Raw genomic sequence first — 24,095 nt, 5'->3', positions numbered from 1 at the left:
GTATGTATGTGTATATTTATGTATGTGTGTATATGTATGTGTATGTATGTATGTGTATATCTATATATATATGTATACGTATATGTATTGATTTGATTTCAAACACAAGTTTATTGATTTTCAGACACATACAATTGACATAAGTTGGTAAACGTACATCCAATTCTGTTTTTCCCCTAGCAAGTAAGATGAAAAGTAAATAAAATTAAAAATATGAATAATAATGATCAGAAATAAAGTAAGGAACCGCAGACAGCTGCTTTCCTGAACGGCCTTAGAAAGATGTAGCAACCCACAAGCACTCAAAAGGCTCATCAACCACCTACAATTTTTTTTTTTTTCAATTAGAGTTTATTTGGAGATCAGTCTCTTACGTATTTCAGTTCTTGAAACTTTGCAGAACAACCATTCAATGTCAGCCTAATCTTCTCCAGTTTGAGAAAGTACGGAACATCGTTAATCCAGCGGGTGTGGCAAGGCGGCACTGCTGCCTTCAAATTGAACACAATGAGTCTATGGAAGTAGAATTGTCTCACATCAACTTATATATGTCAATATGATATTAATACATATGCATATATTAATAAATATACAAATACAAATGTCATATACAAATAAATAAATAAATTGTACAAATAAACGCGTATTTATAAATATATACAAATACAATTTACAAATATAAAAATGTGACATACAAATAAATCAAGAATATGTATAAATAAATGTGTGTTTGTAAATATGTTTTTGAGATTTGAATATAAATATGCTTGATTTTGTATTTGTATTGAATTTGCCAATGTGGATCGCTTTTTTGCTTTTGTGTCAATGAGACATTCCTCCCACAAACCAGATGCACAAATAAATGTGACCGACACACTCCCCTGAACAACCAGCAGAGGGCACTGCAGCCTGATAAGAGATCAGTATCTACATCGGTACAAGGTCATTAAACGGCATTGATGCAATAAAATAAGCAGCTAGCACGGTCTTTCAGATTAACTGGATGAATTAGCATTAGCTAATACAACGCTAACATTAGCTAGCTCAGGCATGTTGTGCGTTCTCTCTGTAAAGACGTGGATTGTTTTTGTGCAGAGAACTCCGGGCATTTTGCAGAGAATGCATATAATGCTCTGTGACCCAGACCGCTCTGGCTGCAGTGCCCTCTGCTGGTTGTCTTAACTATGTCATAACTTCAAGTAGCAATCTTAGCATATTATAGCATCTTTAAACCTAGTTTCCCCCCTTCAAAGTATAAAAACATGCGTAATAACATTTGAACTAACACAAATATAAGCATGACATAGTATAGCATCTTCAGGGTGGTACCCAATAAACAACCTGGCGCAGCATAGCTTCCCATTTAGTTAGCATAGCATTGCAAGTAAATGTTTTTTTTCCCCCCATTTGTTGATGTTTAATTTTTTTTCGAGCAGCCCGTGTTTGTGTGCGTTGAAATAGTAGATTGGTGCTCAATAATTCAGCCCGCCTTCGTCGCTTTTAACATGTCGCAGCAACCTCGGAAGGAACATTGCTTACTTCAGTGTTTTGCAACCTTTTTTGAGCCAAGGCATCTATTTTTGCGTTGAAAAAATGCGGAGGCACACCACCAGCAGAAATCATTAAAAAACGAAACTCGGTTGACAGTAAAAAGTCGTTGTCGCAATTGTTGGATATGACTTTAAACCATAACCAATCATTTTTTGGTGATTTAACCCCCAATTCCAACCCTTGAGCAGGGAGGTAATGGTAGTCTTTGGTATGACTCGGCCGGGGTTTGAACTCACAACCTACCCATCTCAGGGCGGACACTCTAGCGCTTGGTTTAACATAATTTTCCTTGCTTCCCGGCGTGCGGTTAAGAGATACGGTTGTGTTTGGATGGAGACAGGTGTGGACAATATGGTGGAGACACACTAAAAGTATACAGCGAAGGAGAAAACTATTTGATGTTGCTTTAATGTTCTCAATACAGCGTCCATCAGCTGCTGTGACTGAGCGTTAATGAGGTGAGGAAACGTCGTGAACGTTGTCACAACTTGTTTATAAAGTCTTTACTGGGATGTTCACTTCTTTATTTAACTACAAACTGTGTCAGTGTTCAAATAACATCAATACTAATGAATGAGTCCTAAAATTGTATCCTTTCTTCTTCCTCTGGCTGTGGTTCTTGTTCATCAGGCCGGGTTAAGAACTTGTGGCTTATGCTTAGGCATCCTTTAGACACTTGTGGTTTTATCTTCATTAACATTCTCCGAGAGATTTGCGTGACGTGACCGAGCGCAGAAACAAAACGGTCTTTATGCGGGCGCATTCCTTCCCGTACGTCTTGTGCGAGATAGCTTGATGTCAGGACTGGTCCTCCACAAGGACGCGGTCCTGACCACGCTGGATGTTGGCCCGGATGTTTTTGATTTTGCCCGTTCTTGTGTTTTGAGAGGGAGGAGAGTAATAATAAACTCTGCTGAGTCACCTTCAGTCCCACGGCGGTATGCAGCAGGATGATGCCACACAGCTCCAGTGAAAATAATAATATTAATAATTGATGCATTTGATACATCCCAACTCAGGTAGTGATGTCGTTTTATTGGTTGGCAGTGACACGCAATCTGCATCCTGTCTTGCAGGCACTTTTGCAACATCCCGTTGTGTCTACAGCGCAATTGCAGCATTTAACTTCAAAAGTAACACCCTCCTTGTACCCTTTGTTCAATATTACAAACTCTAAAACCAGTGAAGTTGTGTAAATGGTAAATAAAAAGAGAATACAATGATTTGCAAATCCTTTTCAACTTATATTCAATTGAATAGACTGTAAAGACACGTTCCAACCGTTGTGTTTGGATGGAGACAGGTGTGGACAATATTGGAGTCACACTAAAAGTATACAGCAAAGGAGAAACCTATTTGATATTGCTATAATGTTCTCAATACAGCGTATTGAGAACATTAAACGGTAAACGTTGTTATTTTTTTGCAAATATTCGCACATTTGGAATCTGATAGCTGCAGCATGTTTCAAAAAAGCTGGCAAAAAAGACTGAGAAAGTTGAGGAATGCTCGTCAAACACTTATTTGTGTCATGTCTGTGTAATCATGTTTTGTTTTAAGTCATGTTTTGTTTAGTTATAGGACTCTTTAGTTTCTGTCTTTTCACTCCCTTGTCTTGTTTCCATGATTACCCCATTAGTTTCACCTGTTCCACGTTTGGACTCATTGTGCACTCTTGATTGTCACCATAGCAACCCATTAGTTTTCACCTGTCACGTCACGCACCTGTTTCACGTCTTGAGTCACGCACCTGTTTTCGTTAATCATGTCTGTAGTATTTAAGTTCAGTGTTTTTTCAGTTTGTCTTTCTGACGACCTCACCACATTTATGCTCTGTCCATTCTTTCCATGTCCATTCTTCATGCAACTATTTTGTCCAAGCCAAGTAAGTTTTTGTTCCATGTTTATAGTCTTTTTGGTTTCATAGTTTGTTCTCCGCCATTGTGCGTGTTTTTCGTTTGTACTTTTTTGCTATAGTCTTTTGGTTTCATAGTTTATTCTCCGCCACTGTGCGCGCTTTTCGTTTGCACCTTTTTTTTGATATATTAAATAAATCATGTACCTTCATTCCCGTCTCGCCCGTGCCAACTTTCCGTTGCATCCCGGAAAAGCAAACATCCAAGACCAAGTCATGACAATTTGGAACATCCCACAGGTGAACGGGCTAATTGGGAACAGGTGGGTGCCATGATTGGGTATAAAAGCAGCTTCCATGAAATGCTCAGTCGTTCACAAACAAGGACGGGGCGAGGGTCACCACTTTGTCAACAAATGCCTGAGCAAAATTGTTTAAGAACAACATTTCTCAACCAGCTATTGCAAGGAATTTAGGGATTTCACCATCTACGCTCTGTAATATCATCAAAAGGTTCAGAGAATCTGGAGAAATCGCTGCACGCAAGCGATGATATTACGGACATTCGATCCCTCAGGCGGTACTGCATCAGAAAGCGACATCAGTGTGTAAAGGATATCACCACATGGGCTCAGGAACACTTCCGAAAACCACCGTCAGTAACTACAGTTGGTCGCTGTAGACCAGGGGTGCTCACACTTTTTCTGCAGGCGAGCTACTTTTCAATTGATCAAGTCGCGGGGATCTACCTCATTCATATATCCATCCATCCATCCATCTTCTTCCGCTTATCCGAGGTCGGGTCGCGGGGGCAGCAGCCTAAGCAGGGAAGCCCAGACTTCCCTCTCCCCAGCCACTTCGTCCAGCTCTTCCTGTGGGACCCCGAGGCGTTCCCAGGCCAGCCGGGAGACATAGTCTTCCCAACGTGCCCTGGGTCTTCCCCGCGGCCTCCTACCGGTCGGACGTGCCCTAAACACCTCCCTAGGGAGGCGTTCGGGTGGCATCCTGACCAGATGCCCGAACCACCTCATCTGGCTCCTCTCGATGTGGAGGAGCAGCGGCTTTACTTTGAGCTCCTCCCGGATGGCAGGGCTTCTCACCCTATCTCTAAGGGAGAGACCCGCCACCCGGCGGAGGAAACTCATTTCAGCCGCTTGTACCCGTGATCTTGTCCTTTCGGTCATAACCCAAAGCTCATGACCATAGGTGAGGATGGGAACGTAGATCGACCGGTAAATTGAGAGCTTTGCCTTCCGGCTCAGCTCCTTCTTCACCACAACAGATCGATACAGCGTCCGCATTACTGAAGACGCCGCACCGATCCGCCTGTCGATCTCACGATCCACTCTTCCCTCACTCGTGAACAAGACTCCGAGGTACTTGAACTCCTCCACTTGGGGCAAGATCTCCTCCCCAACCCGGAGATGGCACTCCACCCTTTTCCGGGCGAGAACCATGGACTCGGACTTGGAGGTGCTGATTCTCATCCCAGTCGCTTCACATTGGCTGCGAACCGATCCAGCGAGAGCTGAAGATCCTGGCCAGATGAAGCCATCAGGACCACATCATCTGCGAAAAGCAGAGACCTAATCCTGCAGCCACCAAACCGGATCCCCTCAACGCCTTGACTGCGCCTAGAAATTCTGTCCATAAAAGTTATGAACAGAATCGGTGACAAAGGGCAGCCTTGGCGGAGTCCAACCCTCACTGGAAACGTGTCCGACTTACTACCGGCAATGCGGACCAAGCTCTGGCACTGAGCATACAGGGAGCGGACTGCCACAATCAGACAGTCCGATACCCCATACTCCCTGAGCACTCCCCACAGGACTTCCCGAGGGACACGGTCGAATGCCTTCTCCAAGTCCACAAAACACATGTAGACTGGTTGGGCAAACTCCCATGCACCCTCAAGGACCCTGCCGAGAGTATAGAGCTGGTCCACAGTTCCACGACCAGGACGAAAACCACACTGTTCCTCCTGAATCCGAGGTTCGACTATCCGGCGTAGCCTCCTCTCCAGTACACCTGAATAGACCTTACCGGGAAGGCTGAGGAGTGTGATCCCACGATAGTTAGAACACACCCTCCGGTTCCCCTTCTTAAAGAGAGGAACCACCACCCCGGTCTGCCAATCCAGTGGTACCGCCCCCGATGTCCACGCGATGCTGCAGAGTCTTGTCAACCAAGACAGCCCCACAGCATCCAGAGCCTTAAGGAACTCCGGGCGGATCTCATCCACCCCCGGGGCCTTGCCACCGAGGAGCTACAGAATATATTAATTGATGAAAACTGGGCTGTCTGCACTCTCAAAGTGCATGTTGTTGCCAAATGTATTTCATATGCTGTAAACCTAGTTCATAGTTGTTAGTTTCCTTTAATGCCAAACAAACACATACCAATCGTTGGTTAGAAGGCGATCGCCGAATTCGTCCTCGCTTTCTCCCGTGTCGCTGGCTGTCGTGTCGTTTTCCTCGGTTTCGCTTGCATACGGTTCAAACCGATATGGCTCAATAGCTTCAGTTTCTTCTTCAATTTCGTTTTCGCCACCTGCCTCCACACTACAACCATCCGTTTCAATACATAATCTGTTGAATTGCTTAAGCCGCTGAAATCCGAGTCTGAATCCGAGCTAATGTCGCTATAGCTTGCTGTTCTTTCCGCCATGTTTGTTTGTGTTGGCTTCACTATGTGACGTCACAGGAAAATGGACGGGTGGTTAAAATCAGGCACTTTGAAGCTTTTTTTAGGGATAGTGCGTGATGGGTAAAATTTTGAAAAAAATAAAATAAGCCACTGGGAACTGATTTTTAATGGTTTTAACCCTTCTGAAATTGTGATAATGTTCCCCTTTAAACATATATCATACCTGCCAACTACTCCGGTTTTCCCGTAATTAGTACGGTTTTCATCAACCTATTCCGGGGTACGGTTGCAGTGATAAAAAATACGGTTTTTCATTAATTAAAAAAAAAATTTTTTTTTTAAGTTTTATTCACAAAATCGCGTAACAACAATGACATTCGACCTGCTTCCCGTAACTTCCTATCGAGCCATTCCGCGAGGCTATTTATAGCACCGCTGCCAAGCACGAGGCCATTGTTTCCAAACGAGCGAACGATCATGGAATCAGCCGGAGAAAAATGGCAAACGAGTCTTAAACCGAAAAGAAAACTGCAGTCATTCCGTGAAGAATATTCAAAAGCCTATCCGGGAATAATTATCCGTTCCAAAAAGGGTGAAAACTACGCGAATTGCACCTTGTGCAGACAAGATTTTTCGATCGGACACGGAGGAATTAGCGATGTAAAAGACCACGTTGGGACAAAAAAACACAAGTCTAATGCCGTTGCTAGCGATACAAGTGGAAAACTTTCAACGTTTTTCGGATTTTAGCCACAAAAAGGTAATGACACCAATGTTATCTATTGGAATTGTTTAGTACTGTTATACTGTTAAAAGTGTTTATACTATTTATGCTTCCAAGTCCAAGTTGAAGAAATCTTGTTAAATGTTGACAGCATAACTATCAAAATACAGAAGTATGTCCTTAATATTTTTGCAGTGCTATTTCTGTTGAAAAGTTCAAATGATTACATTAGAGATGTGATGTGCCACTTTTCAAGTGTCTGATGGCTTCAATTCATTTTCATGCATTTTTCATATTTTGAATTCTTTTGAAAGGCTTACAAAAAAACTACATTTGAATTGTAATTCCATGCTATTGACAGGACTATTAATTTTAATGAAGTTAGCTTACCATGTTTACAGTATGATAATTGTAATAGAAATGTAAATTTTAGGCACAGAATATTTTTTTACAATTGAACAAGGTAGTAGATTATACAAGCTTGGACAGAAAGTTAATAATGACACCAATTTTTTTTTTAATGGAATTGTTTAGTACTGTTTTACCATTTGTTTACTGCAAAAAGTGTTTATACTTTCAATTAACAAATTGAAGTCTTGTGAAAGGTTGACAGGATAACTGGCATTAACTGTCAAAATAATTTCAAACTATTGAAGTTAGCTTACAGAATAAACATGTCAATCAACCCATATGATTTTTGCTGTAATATTTTTGTTTTGAAAAGTCACTGTGACTGATAGAAAAGTGATGGTTTTAGCAACATTTTGAATGCAATCAATCATTTTGCGTCGGCCTGAACCCCCCACCAGGACTTTGTCCTGGACCTACCGGGGCCTGCGGCCCCTGGACCCTGGCTACTAGGTTTTTCTGATTTCAAAAGTTGGCAGGTATGACTATGTGACGTCACAGGAAAATGGACGGGTGTATATAACGATGGTTAAAATCAGGCACTTTGAAGCTTTTTTTTAGGGATATTGCGTGATGGGTAAAATTTTGGAAAAAACTTCGAAAAATAAAATAAGCCACTGGGAACTGATTTTTAATGGTTTTAACCCTTCTGAAATTGTGATAATGTTCCCCTTTAAACATATATGCATCCTCCGCAGTGTGCAGCCCCAGACGTTTCTCCTCATGAGCTAAATTGAATCCTGTCTCTGTCTTGTCTAATAGATGTCATCAGTGTGTGAACCTGACATCTTCTTCTAATACCAGCCTTAATGATGCCCAGTGGGATACATTGTGCTTATCTGCAAACTGACGCACTCAACCCTAACATTCTCTACTTTGCTTCTCCCCCGCAGACCTCCAGCAGCATCAGGATGAGCTCGGACGGCGGCAGCGGGGGCCGGCCCGCCAAGGTGGGCTCCCTGGTGGAGGTCATCGGCAAGGGGCAGCGCGGCACGGTGGCCTTCATCGGCTTCACGCTCTTCGCCTCGGGCAAGTGGGTCGGCGTCATCCTGGACGAGGCCAAAGGCAAGAACGACGGCACCGTGCAGGGCAAGCGCTACTTCACCTGCGAAGAGAATCACGGCATATTTGTCAGGCAGTCGCAGGTACGGTTATGTCCACCAGGGGCAGAATACACTATGTCTTCATGTCTTTAGGGATGTACTTTTTAATGATTTTTTAAATTTATTTTAAAGGTGGCGCTTGAGAGCCAACTTTGACATTTCATTTTCAAGACCCCCAAAATATAAAAATTTTCGGCATACCTGACACGCCTGCAAAATATGGGGACTTCTCGTGCATGTTGTCATGACTTGGTCCTGGGGTTTAGTCTTTCTAGAAGGCAACGGAAAGTTGGCTCAGGCGAGACGGCAATGAGAGTACATAATTAATTTTTTTACACTAATAAAGGACAAAAAAAAGAGCACAAACGAAAAGCGCGCACAGTGGCGGAGAAACAACTTGGCTATGAAAACAAATACTTGCACACAGGCAAAAACTATGAACAACAAAAAACACTAACTGTGGCAATAATAAACAAAACTTACTTGGCATGGACAAAAAGGAGCAGCGTGAACGATGGACATGAAAAAAAGAGTCAGAAATGTGTAGAGCATAAATGTGGGGATGTCACCAGAAAGACAAACTGAAAACACTGAACTTAAATACCGTATTTTCCGCACCATAAGGCGCCCTGGGTTATAAGCCGCGCCTTCAATGAACGGCATATTTCAAAACTTTGTCCACCTATAAGACGCCCCGTGTTATAAGCCGCATCTAACTGCGCTAAAGGAATGTCAAAAAAACAGTCAGATAGGTCAGTCAAACTTGAATAATATATTAAAAACCAGCGTGATGTGGGCGCGCACGGAGTCGTATATCAACATGGACGGAGCTGCGTGAAAAAAGCCACCCGGCCTCTTCGCGTAAACTTCCCTTAACCACTCGCTCATCTTTTCTTCATCCATCCCTTCGAGTTAGCTTTTATGATGACGCCGGCTGGAAAGGTCTCTTTTGGCAAGGTCTTCCTTTTGAATATCACCATGGGTGGAAGTTTCTGGCCATTAGCATGGCAAGCTAGAACCACAGTGAAGGATGACTTCTCATTCCCTGTGGTGCGAATATTCACCGTACGTGCTCCCGTTGTATCCACAGTGCGGTTCACAGGAATATCAAAAGTCAGTGGAACCTCGTCCATGTTGATAATGTTCTCTGGCCGGATCTTTTTTTCAGCTATCTTGTTTTTACAATATGCACGGAAAGTAGCCAGCTTTTCTTGAAAGTCTTTAGGCAGTTGCTGTGAAATAGTAATCCGTGTGCGGATGGAGAGATTGCGTCTTTTCATGAACCGGATCCCTGTCGCTTAGTAGGAGCCATTTTGTGGTCTTTACAGATGTAAACACACAAAGGAAATGAAACGTAATATTCGCGCGCTTCTTCTTCTTCTACGCGGGCGGGTGGTTGCTTACAGTAGAAGAAGAAGCGCTTCCTGTTCTATGGGGGCGGGTGCTTACCTTGGCGGTTGCTTGCGTAGAAGAAGAAGCACTTCCTCTTCTACGGGGAAAAAAGATGGCGGCTGTTTACCGTAGTTGCGAGACCGAAACTTTATGAAAATGAATCTTAATATTAATCCATATATAAAGCGCACCGGGTTATAAGGCGCACTGTCAGCTTTTGAGAAAATTTGTGGTTTTTAGGTGCGCCTTATAGTGCGGAAAATACGGTACTACAGACATGATTAACGAAAACAGGTGCGTGACTCAAAACGTGAAACAGGTGTGTGACGTGACAGGTGAAAACTAATGGGTTGCTATGGTGACAAACAAGAGTGCACAATGAGTCCAAACGTGGAACAGGTGAAACTAATGGGGTAATCATGGAAACAAGACAAGGTGAAAAGCCAGAAACTAAAGAGTCCAATAACTAAACAAAACATGATTACACAGACATGACACATGTTAAGGGTGGAAGACGGACGGAGGGATGGATGGATTTACTGACGCCCACTTTGTGTTTTAGATCCAGCTGGTTGATGATGGCGCCGACACCACGTCCCCAGAGACACCTGAGTCTAGTGCCACCAAGCTGCCAAAACGAGGTATTGCACTCTCACCTCAATATTGTGATCCAGAATCGAAAGTAGGCCCTGGCGATACGGACCAAAACTGATATTCAGGTATTTTTTTTTTAGGTTGAATGGTGATATATACCAGGGGTGCTCACACTTTTTCTGCAGGCGAGCTACTTTTCAATTGATCAAGTTGTGGGGATCCACCTCATTCATATATATCATTTATATTTACTTATTTATGAAATATATGTTTTTGTTAACAAGTTAAAGATGTTTAATGATAATGCAAGCATGTTTAACACATATAGTTAATATTGTTAATAAATTAAAGGTGTTTAATGAAAATGCAAGTATGTTTAATACATATAGTTAATATTGTTAACAAGTTAAAGGTGTTTAATGATAATACAAGCATGTTTAACACATAGTTAATATCGTTAATAAGTTAAAGGTGTTTAAAGATAATGCAAGCATGTTTAACACATATAGTTAATATTGTTAATAAGTTAAAGGTGTTTAAAGATAATACAAGCATGTTTAACACATACTGTATAGTTAATATTGTTAACAACTTAAAGGTGTTTAAAGATAATACAAGCATGTTTAACACATATAGTTAATATTGTTTATAAGTTAAAAGTGTTTAAAGATAATACAAGCATGTTTAACACATATAGATTCCTTTCTTTCATGAAGACAAGAATATAAGTTGGTGTATTACCTGATTCTGATGACTTGCATTGATTGGAATCAGACAGTGGTGATGATAACGTCCGCATTTTCGAATGGAGGAGAAAAAAAAGTCCTCTTTTCTGTCCAATACCACATGAAAGTGGTTGGTTTTTGGCATCTTATTTGTCCAGCTTCCGTACTCCTTTGTATACACTTTACAAGAAATACATTGTCGGCAAACTCCGTAGCTTGCTAGCTTGTGCACGCCAGCTTTCTGAGACTCTTGTTTTGTTCGAGCAACTGTGCAGTCGGTCTTTGGAGTTTTGACGACAGGTACGGCGCCAGAGTCTGTTGAAATAGTGTTTCTCGCCTTCCTGTCGGTAATTTTAATGAGCTGGCAGCAGCCAGCGTCATCTCAGAAGACCCTCGGGTGCCGTGAATGTCAATCAAGTGATGAAAGTGACGTCATAGTGAAGATTTATGATCGCTCATTTTTAGGACTATTTTTTTAATGCCTGGCTGGTGATCGACTGACACACCCTCCACGATCGACCGGTAGCTCGCGATCGACGTAATGAGCACCCCTGATATATACGATACAGTATACAGTCATGGTCAAAAGTTTACATACACTTGTAAAGAACATCATGTCATGGCTGTCTTGATTTTCCGATCATTTCTACAACTCTTATTTTTTTGTGATAGAGTGATTGGAGCACATACTTGTTGGTCACAAAAAACATTCATGAAGTTTGCTTCTTTTATGAATTTATTATGGGTTGTTGCGTCTGACCAGTCTTCCCTCTCAGGGAATTAAAGTCACTGGTCAATCCCAAATTCTTTAGATGACATATATGCTGAGTAAGAAGGACCATCAAGACAGAATAGGAATATTATCTAGTTTTACTAAAGCTTTACGAGACCAGTCCAATTGTCCTTTCATAAAGACATCTCAAAGTGGTCTAACATTCAAACGGGAAGAGACAACTCATTGAATACGAAAGCAGCCCCTACCCTGTCCAGAAAGGAATACAGCCTCATTGTTCTAATACAGATAAGATAAAAAAGGGAGTACTCAGACTCCCACATTCCAATGCCTAAGACAAAACACAGACATCTGCAGACATAGAGAGACAAGCATACAGAGTATACATGGAAAAATACTAGCTGATTTAAACATGACTATGAATAAAGAAATAACTCTACTGAAAATGTGAGCAAATGTGCTGGGTCAAAAGTATACATACAGCAACATACATGATCAATTTTGGTGATGTAGAAAAGTTACAATCAAATCAAATTATCTTCATGGCATGGCCTCTTAACTTCATGTGAGTGATTATGATTGACGACACCTGTTGACTTCTCTGAGCACATTTAAATAGGGCTCATGTGATGCAGTCATTAGACTCGCTTACAAATGCGACAAAAGCACAGATCTGAAAAAACTAATCATTGACTTGAACAAGTCCGGAAAGTCACTTGGAGCCATTTCAAAGCCGCTTAAGGTCCCAAGAGCAACTGTGCAGACAATTGTTCGTAAGTATAAAGTGCATGGCACAGTTTTGTCACTGCCATGATCAGGAAGAAATAAGAGTTGTAGAAATGATTGGAAACTCAAGACAGCCATGAAATGATGTTCTTTACAAGTGTATGTACACTTTTGACCACGACTCTATATCGGTATTTTTGTGTTTAGTGTTTAGTAGTCCAACCAGTAGGAGACCACGGGGAAGACCCAGGACACGGTGGAGAGACTATGTCTCCCAGCTGGCCTTGGAAGGCCCCGGGAATAGCTGGAATAATGTAATGTAGTTAATCATAGAACTGGCACCCGATGTTATTAAAAAAAGTTCAAGAATTGGTTGGAATCGAGAATTGTTTCTGAACCGAATTGTTACCCCCAAGAACTGATTCGAATTGTGTGGTGCACAAAGATTCACAGCCGTAATAGTTGTGCGTCGGAGAAGTTCAACCAGAGAATGAAAAGCAGACGAAGCTCTGTGCTGTGCCTGCCAGGCGCAGAGAAGGGCAAACTGCCGCAACAAAGGCAGCATCAGAAGATATTACATACTGGTATGGCGGCGTTGTCTCAAGTAAATACAGTAGAGGCCAAAAGTTTGGACACACCTTCTTATTCCGTCTTTATTTCCATGACTATTTACATTGTAGATTGTCACATCAAAACTATGAATGAACACATGTGGAGTTAACAAAAAAAAGGTGAAATAACTGAAAACATGTTTTATATTCTGGTTTCTTCAAAATAGCCACCCTTTGCTATGATTAGGCAAATGGGCCAACAAGTGCTAAACACCTCTGGGAACTCCTTCAAGACCGTTGGATTGCCTCTTGAAGCTCATGGAGAGAATGCCAAGAGTGTGCAAAGCAGTAATCAGAGCAAAGGGTGGCTATTTTGAAGAAACGAGAATATAAAACATGTTTTGTTGGAATAATTGTTTGTAAGTTATCACAAAAGAAACGTTGTATTATGAATGCTGTCTTTCGAGGCCTAACAAGAGGAAGAAGGCTCGTGAAACGCCACTGTGATTTCAACACGGACAGATGGCAGGATCTGCTCAACTTCCAGAGGGAACTCTCTTTGAAGTGTTAAACGAACTCTCTCTGAAGTATTTCACAAACTCTCTTCCAACTATTTGGTAACCGAGGTCAACGCTATTTACGACCCGCTGCCCTCTTGAAGTTGCTGTGGTCAGGAGACGGGAGGGGTTATAAAGTTAAAGTTAAAAGTTAAAGTACCAATGATTGTCACACACACACTAGGTGTGGCGAGATTATTCTCTGCATTTGACCCATCACCCTTGATCACCCCCTGGGAGGTGAGGGGAGCAGTGGGCAGCAGCGGTGGCCGCGCCCGGGAATCATTTTGGTGATTTAACCCCCAATTCCAACCCTTGATGCTGAGTGCCAAGCAGGGAGGTAATGGGTCCCATTTTTATAGTCTTTGGTATGACTCGGCCGGGGTTTGAACTCACAACCTACCGATCTCAGGGCGGACACTCTAACCACTAGGCCACTGAGTAGGTTATCCATTTGTCCTCCAACACCTGCCCCAGCTGGATCCAGGAAGAGCCCAAGCCCGAGAAATCCTCTTCTTGGTCTTCAAAGCGACCGAAAACAATGACTGTTTTACATACTTCCCATTTCTGCTGTGACATGTGTTGGTGCGTGAACATTGAACATCTGAATAAAAGAGGAGACGAAAACCTTCTTCGTCAGAGCGTGGTGCAGGACTGTACAGAGAGTGCAGTGGCCATGTCTCTCCTCAATATTGAGTCCAAATTGAATTCTGTCTCTGTTTGATTCCTTGCCTTTTGTCTTGTTTAATAGATGTCCTCAGTGTTTGAACGTGACATGTTTTCAGTTATTTCACCTTTTTTTTGTTAAGTACACTATGGACTGGACTCTTACTATTATGTTGGATCCACTATGGACTGGACTCTCACAATATTATGTCAGACCCACTCGACATCCATTGCATTCGGTCTCCCCTAGAGGGGGGCAGGGGGGGGTTACCCACATATGCAGTCCTCTCCAAGGTTTCTCATAGTCATTCACATCGACGTCCCACTGGGGTGAGTTTTTCCTTGCCCTTATGTGGGCTCTGTACCGAGGATGTCGTTGTGGCTTGTGCAGCCCTTTGAGACACTTGTGATTTAGGGCTATATAAATAAACATTGATTGATGCATAACTCCACATGTGTTCATTCATAGTTTTGATGTGACAATCTACAATGTAAATGTCCGAATAATTGTATCTAAGTTATCACAAAACTTTGTGTTGCCGTGAGTTCCCGGCGAGAAGACAAAAGCCGTCTTTGATCCTAAAACTCCACTGTGTAGGATGGGAAGCAACATGAAGGTGTTCTCTTTCTTTGATGTATTGTAATCCACAGAAAGTTTTTGTCTTGACCCGAGATCTACAAAGCGGAGAGGAGGCAGGGCCTGACTCCCCTCCGGACGACCTTTTCTTTGAACTGTTTGTAATCAAAGGCGATGGCTGTTTACGACCCCCCGTCCCTTTAGAAACAGCCGTTGCCATGTAATCAGGGAAAGTCCAAATAGGAGCATGGAACATTGTACAAGGGTACAGGTGTACGCGTTTCTCCTCATTGAGCCAAATTGAATTCTGTCTCTGTTTAATTCCTTGCTTCTTGTCTTGTTTAATAGATGTCATCAGTGTTTGAACCTGACAGTAAATAGTCATGAAAATAAAGATTGAATGAGGAGAAGGAGTGTCCAAACTTTTGGCCTGTACTGTATCTTTCTGAAATAAACCGGTATCACTCATGATATCGGTGTACTGCGCAGCCCTAATATCTCCAGTGGATACCAGTATCTTAGTTCTTGTTCCTTTCTCCGCAGACATCCCGGAGACGTCCAAGTCCACCAAACTGGTGAGTCTCACCATGCTCCGATCACAACGCTGCCCTGCTAACGCACACTCAAGTGTACTGAATGGACATGTAACACATGGACCCTAATCTTAGTCATCACTACTCACTGCACAGCACGTAACCTCATCCCGATCTTGACCCCTTTAGCTGCTCTTTGGCATTGATTGCAAATTTAAAAAAAACTTTCAAAAAACAAAATTCAGTAATAATAATAATAAACGAAATTAAATATTATTTTCCTGATCATTTTACCAAACGTGTTCCATGTGGGGAAGTCTGTAAAGGTTTGTTTTAGTTGCAGTATTGTGCATTTGCAGGCACTTATCTGATATATCCACAAGAGGGCGACAGTGACATTATTGTTGTGGATGCCAGTGTACAAGTCATGTACATACAGTGGGGCAAAAAAGTAGTCAGCCACCAATTGTGCAAGTTCTCCCACTTAAAATGATGACAGAGGTCTGTAATTTTCATCATAGGTACACTTCAACTGTGAGAGACAGAATGTGAAAAAAAAATCCAGGAATTCACATTGTAGGATTTTTAAAGAATTTATTTGTAAATTATGGTGGAAAATAAGTATTTGGTCAATAACAAAAATTCAACTCAATACTTTGTAATATAACCTTTGTTGGCAATAACAGAGGTCAAACGATTACTATAGGTCTTTACCAGGTTTGCACACACAGTAGCTGGTATTTTGGCCCATTCCTCCATGCAGATCTTCTCGAGAGCAGTGATGTTTTGGGTCTGTTGCCGAGCAACACGGACTTTCAACTCCCTCCACAGATTTTCTGTGGGTTTGAGGTCTGGAAACTGGCTAGGCCACTCCAGGACTTTCAAATGCTTCTTACGGAGCCACTCCTTCGTTGCCCGGGCGATGTGTTTGGGATCATTATCATGCTGGAAGACCCAGCCACGTTTCATCTTCAAAGCTCTCACTGATGGAAGGAGGTTTTGGCTCAAAATCTCACGATACATGGCCCCATTCATTCTTTCCTTAACACGGATCAGTCGGCCTGTCCCCTTAGCAGAAAAACAGCCCCAAAGCATGATGTTTCCACCCCCATGCTTCACAGTAGGTATGGTGTTCTTGGGATGCAACTCAGTATTCTTCTTCCTCCAAACACGACAAGTTGAGTTTATACCAAAAAGTTCTATTTTGGTTTCATCTGACCACATGACATTCTCCCAATCCTCTGCTGTATCATCCATGTGCTCTCTGGCAAACTTCAGACGGGCCTGGACATGCACTGGCTTAAGCAGGGGGACACGTCTGGCCCTGCAGGATTTGATTCCCTGTCGGCGTAGTGTGTTACTGATGGTAACCTTTGTTACTTTGGTCCCAGCTCTCTGCAGGCCATTCACCAGGTCCCCCCGTGTGGTTCTGGGATTTTTGCTCACCGTTCTCATGATCATTTTGACCCCACGGGATGAGATCTTGCGTGGAGCCCCAGATCGAGGGAGATTATCAGTGGTCTTGTATGTCTTCCATTTTCTGATAATTGCTCCCACAGTTGATTTTTTCACACCAAGCTGCTTGCCTATTGTAGATTCACTCTTCACAGTCTGGTGCAGGTCTACAATTCTTTTCCTGGTGTTCTTCGACAGCTCTTTGGTCTTGGCCATAGTGGAGTTTGGAGTCTGACTGTTTGAGGCTGTGGACAGGTGTCTTTTATACAGATAACAAGTTCAAACAGGTGCCATTAATACAGGTAACGAGTGGAAGACAGAAGAGCTTCTTAAAGAAGAAGTTACAGGTCTGTGAGAGCCAGAGATCTTCCTTGTTTGAAGTGACCAAATACTTATTTTCCACCATGATTTACAAATAAATTCTTTAAAATTCCTACATTGTGAATTCCTGGATTCTTTTTCACATTCTGTCTCTCACAGTTGAAGTGTACCTATGATGAAAATTACAGACCTCTGTCATCATTTTAAGTGGGAGAACTTGCACAATTGGTGGCTGACTAAATACTTTTTTGCCCCACTGTATAAGGGTTATCTCCATTTAAATGATTAGATTTATAAAAATGTTTGTGTGTGTCAGATATGATGTTTGTGAAGATATCTGTTATTTTTTTATTGCGACCGTCCGCCAGCATGCCACTGACCAGCCTGACCTTTCACCCCTCCCCGTCGCCTCCTTCCTTCCCTTCTGTCCTCCCACCACGCAGCGAGGAGTCAAGCCCAAAAAGGTGCCGCATGTTTCCATCGCCTCGCCACCGTGTTCGTGTCATAGCGATAGACCGCTGCGGGAAACCTTGCGCCGCTGTGCATGGCAAACGGGCCGCCGCGCCCCCCCTAACTTTGACCCCCGCCGCCGCCTCGCCTCGCCCTGTCACACATGACCATGAGTGTAGGCTCAGCTTCATGCTTGCCTGGCTGCGGAACGCTCCGGAAAGTCTTTCTCAACATCACACATAGCTTGTCTTAGAGCGGCGCTGACAGGAAGTTGTTTAATAATTCAAAGAAACACATTTCTGTCAAGTGAGCTGTAATGGAGACACACACACACACACACACACACACACACACACACCAAGTTGTTGTTCATGACTTGTGGGGACCATCCTTTCTACAGTTTGTGGTGTAAAAAAGGTGTAAAATGTCCACTGGCCAGTTAGCTCATACACGTCTTTAAATCTCTGGATTGATGAAGTAATGTGCTGATCATTCGTACTGGGGACCCTGGGGAAAAAGACTTCATATGGTTCATGGGGACCACATCTAAATCATTTTGCATCATTCACACACATTTGTATTCGGATTCAGGAGGAACAGTGTGGTTTTCGTCCTGGTCGTGGAACTGTGGACCAGCTCTATACTCTCGGCAGGGTCCTTGAGGGTGCATGGGAGTTTGCCCAACCAGTCTACATGTGTTTTGTGGACTTGGAGAAGGCATTCGACCGTGTACCCCGGGAAGTCCTGTGGGGAGTGCTCAGAGAGTATGGGGTATCGGACTGTCTTATTGTGGCAGTTCGCTCCCTGTATAATCAGTGTCAGAGCTTGGTCCGGATTGCCGGCAGTAAGTCGGACACGTTTCCAGTGAGGGTTGGACTCCGCCAAGGCTGCCCTTTGTCACCGATTCTGTTCATAACCTTTATGGACAGAATTTCTAGGCGCAGTCAGGGCGTTGAGGGGATCTGGTTTGGTGGCTGCAGGATTAGGTCTCTGCTATTTGCAGATGATGTGGTCCTGATGGCTTCCTCCGGCCAAGATCTTCAGCTCTCACTGGATCGGTTCGCAGCCGAGTGTGAAGCGACTGGGATGGGAATCAGCACCTCCAAGTCCGAGTCCATGTTTCTCTCCCGGAAAAGGGTGGAGTGCCATCTCCGGGTTGGGGAGGAGATCTTGGCCCAAGTGGAGGAGTTCAAGTACCTCGGAGTCTTGTTCACGAGTGAGGGAAGAGTGGATCGTGAGATCGACAGGCGGATCGGTGCGGCGTCTTCAGTAATGCGGACGCTGTATCGATCCGTTGTGGTGAAGAAGGAGCTGAGCCGGAAGGCAAAGCTCTCGATTTAGCAGTCGATCTACGTTCCCATCCTCACCTATGGTCATGAGCTTTGGGTCATGACCGAAAGGACAAGATCACGGGTACAAGCGGCCGAAATGAGTTTCCTCCGCCGAGTGGCGGGGCTCTCCCTTAGAGATAGGGTGAGAAGCTCTGCCATCCGGGGGGAGCTCAAAGTAAAGCCGCTGCTCCTCCACATCGAGAGGAGCCAGATGAGGTGGTTCGGGCATCTGGTCAGGATGCCACCCGAACGCCTCCCTAGGAAGGTGTTTCGGGCACGTCCGACCGGTAGGAGGCCACGGGGAAGACCCAGGACACGCTGGGAAGACTATCTCTCCCGGCTGGCCTGGGAACGCCTCGGGATCCCCCGGGAGGAGCTGGACGAAGTGGCTGGGGAGAGGGAAGTCTGGGCTTCCCTGCTTAAGCTGCTGCCCCCGCGACCCGACCTCGGATAAGCGGAAGAAGATGGATGGATGGATGGACACACATTTGTACGTGACTACTGAGGACCATTAAAAAAATAAAATAAAAAGTTCACACTCAAACTAAGCAGTAAACATGTTTTATGGGCCAAAGCTTAAAAACCACTTAGGCATATTCAGAATGGATCCGACTATCATTTAAAAAGGTTTGACCTGTTTTTTTGTCCCCATACCGTCAGAGGTCCCCTAAAGGTGACTGTGTAAACAGAGCCATGTCCCCATTAAGTAAGCATTGCCAGAACACACACACACACACTAGAGATGCGCGGATAGGCAATTATTTAATCCGCAACCGCATCAGAAAGTCGTCAACCATCCGCCATCCACCCGATCTAACATTTGATCAACACCGCACCCGCCCGTTGTTATATATCTAATATAGACGATGCAAGGCATTAGTGAGGTTATAAAGCTTTTGCCTGTTAAAGAAAGGAGACTGATCCAATGCAGCACAGACATTCGCGTGCCACGCTGTCACGACCCAGACGCACACCAGTGCGCAATCATATGGGAGCCGCGCTGAGCGCACTTCCAAGCGCGTCTCGCTGCCGGCGACGGCCGGGTATATGGGCCCGACGCTCCAGCGCCATCCATTTTCAGGGCTAGTTGATTCGGCAGGTGGGTTGTTACACACTCCTTAGCGGGTTCCGACTTCCATGGCCACCGTCCTGCTGTCTATATCAACCAGGGTGAGCCCCACCCCTTTCGTGAGCGCACTGCGCGCGGAGTGACCCCTGTTACGCGCCCCCCGGCAACAGGGGTGGCGGGCAGGTAAGCTGCGCGGGCGGAGCGCGCGGAGTGACCCCTGTTACGAGCCCCCGGCCACGGGGGTGGCGGGCAGGTAAGCTGCTTACCTGCTGCGCGTGACGCCGGCCGCGGCGAAGGCGGACGAGGCGGGGTGTCGGTGCGGTGGGCGCGGTGGTGACCCTGGACGTGCGTCGGGCCCTTCTCGCGGATCGCCTCAGCTACGGCTCCCGGTGGGGCCCTCTCGGGGGAAGGCGCCTCGGTCCCGGACCCCGGCGAGGCGTCCCTTCTCTGCTCCGTAAAAGTGTCCATCTCTTTTTTTTTCTTCTGTTGTGGCATATGCTGCAGGTGCCTGCTCGTTTTTCGTATGTGGGTAACAACATTTAACTATGTATATATATTTCCCAATTGGTTTAACTGCCACCCGCCTGAATCTATTTAAAATCTAATTTTTTTTTATTTCAACCGCCCGACCCGACCCGACCCGACCCGCAGATAAAATCTAATTTTTTTTAATTTCATCTGCCCGATCCGCGGATAATCCGCGGTTGTGCCCGCAAACCGCGCATCTCTAACACACACACACACACACACACACACACACACACACACACACACACACACACACACACACACACACACACACACACACACACACACACACACACACACTTTAACACCACTATGTTTCTTTCAAGCATAAACACCACTTACACTCTTGTAGTGTTGTCCTGATACCAATATTTGGGTACCGGTACCAAAATGTATTTCGATACTTTTCTAAATAATAGGGTCCACAAACAAAAATTCATTGTTGTCTTTATTTGAACAAAAAATGTTAGGATACATGAAACATCCATCCATCCATCCATTCATCTTCTTCCGCTTATCCGAGGTCGGGTCGCGGGGGCAGCAGCCTAAGCAGGGGAGCCCAGACTTCCCTCTCCCCAGCCACTTCATCCAGCTCTTCCTATGGGACCCCGAGGCGTTCCCAGGCCAGCCGGGAGACATAGTCTTCCCAACGTGTCCTGGGTCTTCCCCGCGGCCTCCTACCGGTCGGACGTGCCCTAAACACCTCCCTAGGGAGGCGTTCGGGTGGCATCCTGACCAGATGCCCGAACCACCTCATCTGGCTCCTCTCCATGTGGAGGAGCAGCGGCTTTACTTTGAGCTCCTCCCGGATGGCAGAGCTTCTCACCCTATCTCTAAGAGAGAGACCCGCCACCCGGCCGCTTGTACCCGTGATCTTGTCCTTTCAGTCATAACCCAAAGCTCATGACCATAGGTGAGGATGGGAACGTAGATCGACCGGTAAATTGAGAGCTTTGCCTTCCGGCTCAGCTCCTTCTTCACCACAACGGATCGATGCAGCGTCCGCATTACTGAAGACGCCGCACCGATCCGCCTGTCGATCTCACCATCCACTCTTCCCTCACTCGTGAACAAAACTCCGAGGTACTTGAACTCCTCCACTTGGGGCAGGGTCTCTTTATAATAATTTATTATTATAATAATTATTATTATAATTTAGTCCTTAAATAAAATAGTGAACATACAAGACAACTTGTCTTTTAGTAGTAAGTAAACAAACAAAGACTCCTAATTAGTCTATGCAGTAACATATTGTGTCATTTATACACCTATTATTTTGTACACATTATGAGGGACAAACTGTAAAAATTGATTATTAATCTACTTGTTCATTTACTGTTAATATCTGCTTATTTTCTGTTTTAACATGTTCTATCTACACTTCTGTTAAAATGTAATAATCACTTATTCTTCTCTTCTTTGATACTTTACATTAGTTTTGGATGATACCACACATTTAGGTATCAATCCGATACCAAGTAGTTACAGGATCATACATTGGTCATATTCAAAGTCCTCATGTGAACAGGGACGTATTTACTGACTTTATAAACATAATATACATTTTTTAAATGTGCGTCAATCACTTGTCCGTTTGGTTATGGTTTTAGTTTTGGATGATACCACACATTTAGGTATGGATGTGATACCAAGTAGTTACAGGATCATACATTGGTCATATTCAAAGTCCTCATGTGTCCAGGGACGTATTTACTGACTTTATAAACATAATATAAAAAAAAGGAAAATAGATTTGGTGACGATAAAAAATAGCGATGTAATCATAGTAGTATCGACTAGACACGCGCTTGTACTTGGTATCATTACAGTGGATGTCAGGTGTAGATCCACCCATGGCATTTGTTGTCATGACTTGGTCCTGGGTGTTTGCTTTTCCGGGATGCAACGGAAAGTTGGCACGGGCGAGACGGGAATGAAGGTACATGATTCATTTATATTTATCAAAAAAAAGGAATAAACAAAAAGCGCGCACAGAGGCGGAGAATAAACTATGAAACCAAAAGACTATAGCAAAAAAGTACAAACAAAAAACACGCACAATGGCGGAGAACAAACTATGAAACCAAAAAGACTATAAACTTGGAACAAAAACTTACTTGGCTTGGACAGAAATAGTTGCTTGAGGAATTGACATGGAAAGAAGTAACAGGCATGGACAGAGCATAAATGTGGTGATGTCGTCAGGACGAACAACAGAAAATGAATGAACTTAAATACTATGGACATGATTGGTGGAAGCAGGTGCGTGACTCAAAACGTGAAACAGGTGCGTGACGTGACAGGTGAAAACTAATGGTTGCTATGGTGACAAACAAGAGTGCACAATGAGTCCAAACGTGGAGCAGGTGAAACTAATGGGTAATCATGCAAACAAGACAAGGGAGTGAAAAGCCAGAAACTAAACAAAACATGACTTAAAACAAAACATGATTACACAGACATGACATTTGTTTACATTCAGGCGCGCTAGTATGCTTCACTACGGTGTGTAGTGAAGCATGTTTAGCTATTCCTCGTCCTCCAGTGATAATGCCACTTGTAAGAAACTCACTTTATTTGTCGCTAAAACAGAAGAAGTAGCTAAAACACTGTGGATGGACGTTAGCCGTTAGCCATGTCTTAAAGCACCTCTTCCTGAGGGTGTTTCAGTGTTTTAACTTCACCTTTATCTTTACTTTTTACACCAAAAATGCGTCCGTTCTCCCTTTTCTGTCTACACACTGTGTCTGCTTGTAAGTACTCTGTGTGTGTGCGCTGCCGAACATGCTCCTAAAACCAGCAATGCCTCTGGAGGACCCTGACAGCTGACGCCTTATTATTTTTAAAACAAGAGAGCTGCGTCGACATCATTTAGGGTTCTAGTTAGGCCTTTTGTTTGTTGCAGATAAACAACATTATTATCAGAATGATACTGTGACCAAAATGAACTACTAATGGAATCATAACATACCATCCTAATAATGCAGGTATACTCCTTTAAAACACAATAATATGGAATTTCGCATTACCTCAAATTCCGGACTATAGGCCTCAGGACGTATGTCCCTGGACACAAAATAACTTTAAGTATGACCAATGTATGATCCTGTAACTACTTGGTATCAGATCGATACCTAAATGTGTGGTATCATCCAAAACTAATGTAAAGTATCAAAGAAGAGAAGAATACGTGATTATTACATTTTAACAGAAGTGTAGATAGAACATGTTTCTACAAACATCTCAGTGATTTCCAGCGTGGAGCTGTCAAAGGATGCCACCCGTGCAACAAATCCAGTCGTGAAATTTCCTCCCTCCTAAATATTCCAAAGTCAACTTTATTATAAGAAAAGTGAAGAGTTGGGGAACAACAGCAACTCAGCCACCAAGTGGTAGGCCACGTAAACTGACAGAGAGGGGTCAGCATAGTGCAAAGACGTTCTGCACAGTCAGTTGTTACAGAGCTCCAAACTTCACGTGACCTTCCAGTTAGCCCACGTACAGTACGCAGAGAGCTTCGTGGAATGGGTTTCCATGGCCGAGCAGCTGCATCTAAGCCAGGGGTCGGCAACCTTTACCAGTCAAAGAGCCATTTTGACC

General features: G+C 43.9%; 1 protein-coding gene across 1 annotated transcript in view; it reads left to right on the top strand.

The window, feature by feature from the left end:
- dctn1b (dynactin 1b) overlaps positions 1–24,095 on the top strand; it is a 99,096-nt gene that overhangs the window by 1,892 nt on the left and 73,109 nt on the right. The window contains exons 2-5 of the mRNA XM_061987664.2: positions 8,078–8,329; positions 10,242–10,320; positions 15,352–15,383; positions 17,561–17,581. Of these exons, the coding sequence (XP_061843648.1) occupies positions 8,078–8,329; positions 10,242–10,320; positions 15,352–15,383; positions 17,561–17,581 (384 nt within the window). The remainder of the gene's footprint in view (positions 1–8,077; positions 8,330–10,241; positions 10,321–15,351; positions 15,384–17,560; positions 17,582–24,095) is intronic.

The sequence above is a fragment of the Nerophis lumbriciformis genome, linkage group LG26, assembly GCF_033978685.3.
Source record: "Nerophis lumbriciformis linkage group LG26, RoL_Nlum_v2.1, whole genome shotgun sequence".
In the NCBI taxonomy this organism is placed as follows: domain Eukaryota; kingdom Metazoa; phylum Chordata; class Actinopteri; order Syngnathiformes; family Syngnathidae; genus Nerophis; species Nerophis lumbriciformis.
Note: the sequence above shows the minus strand (reverse complement) of the source record. Positions and strands in the feature narration are given on the sequence as shown.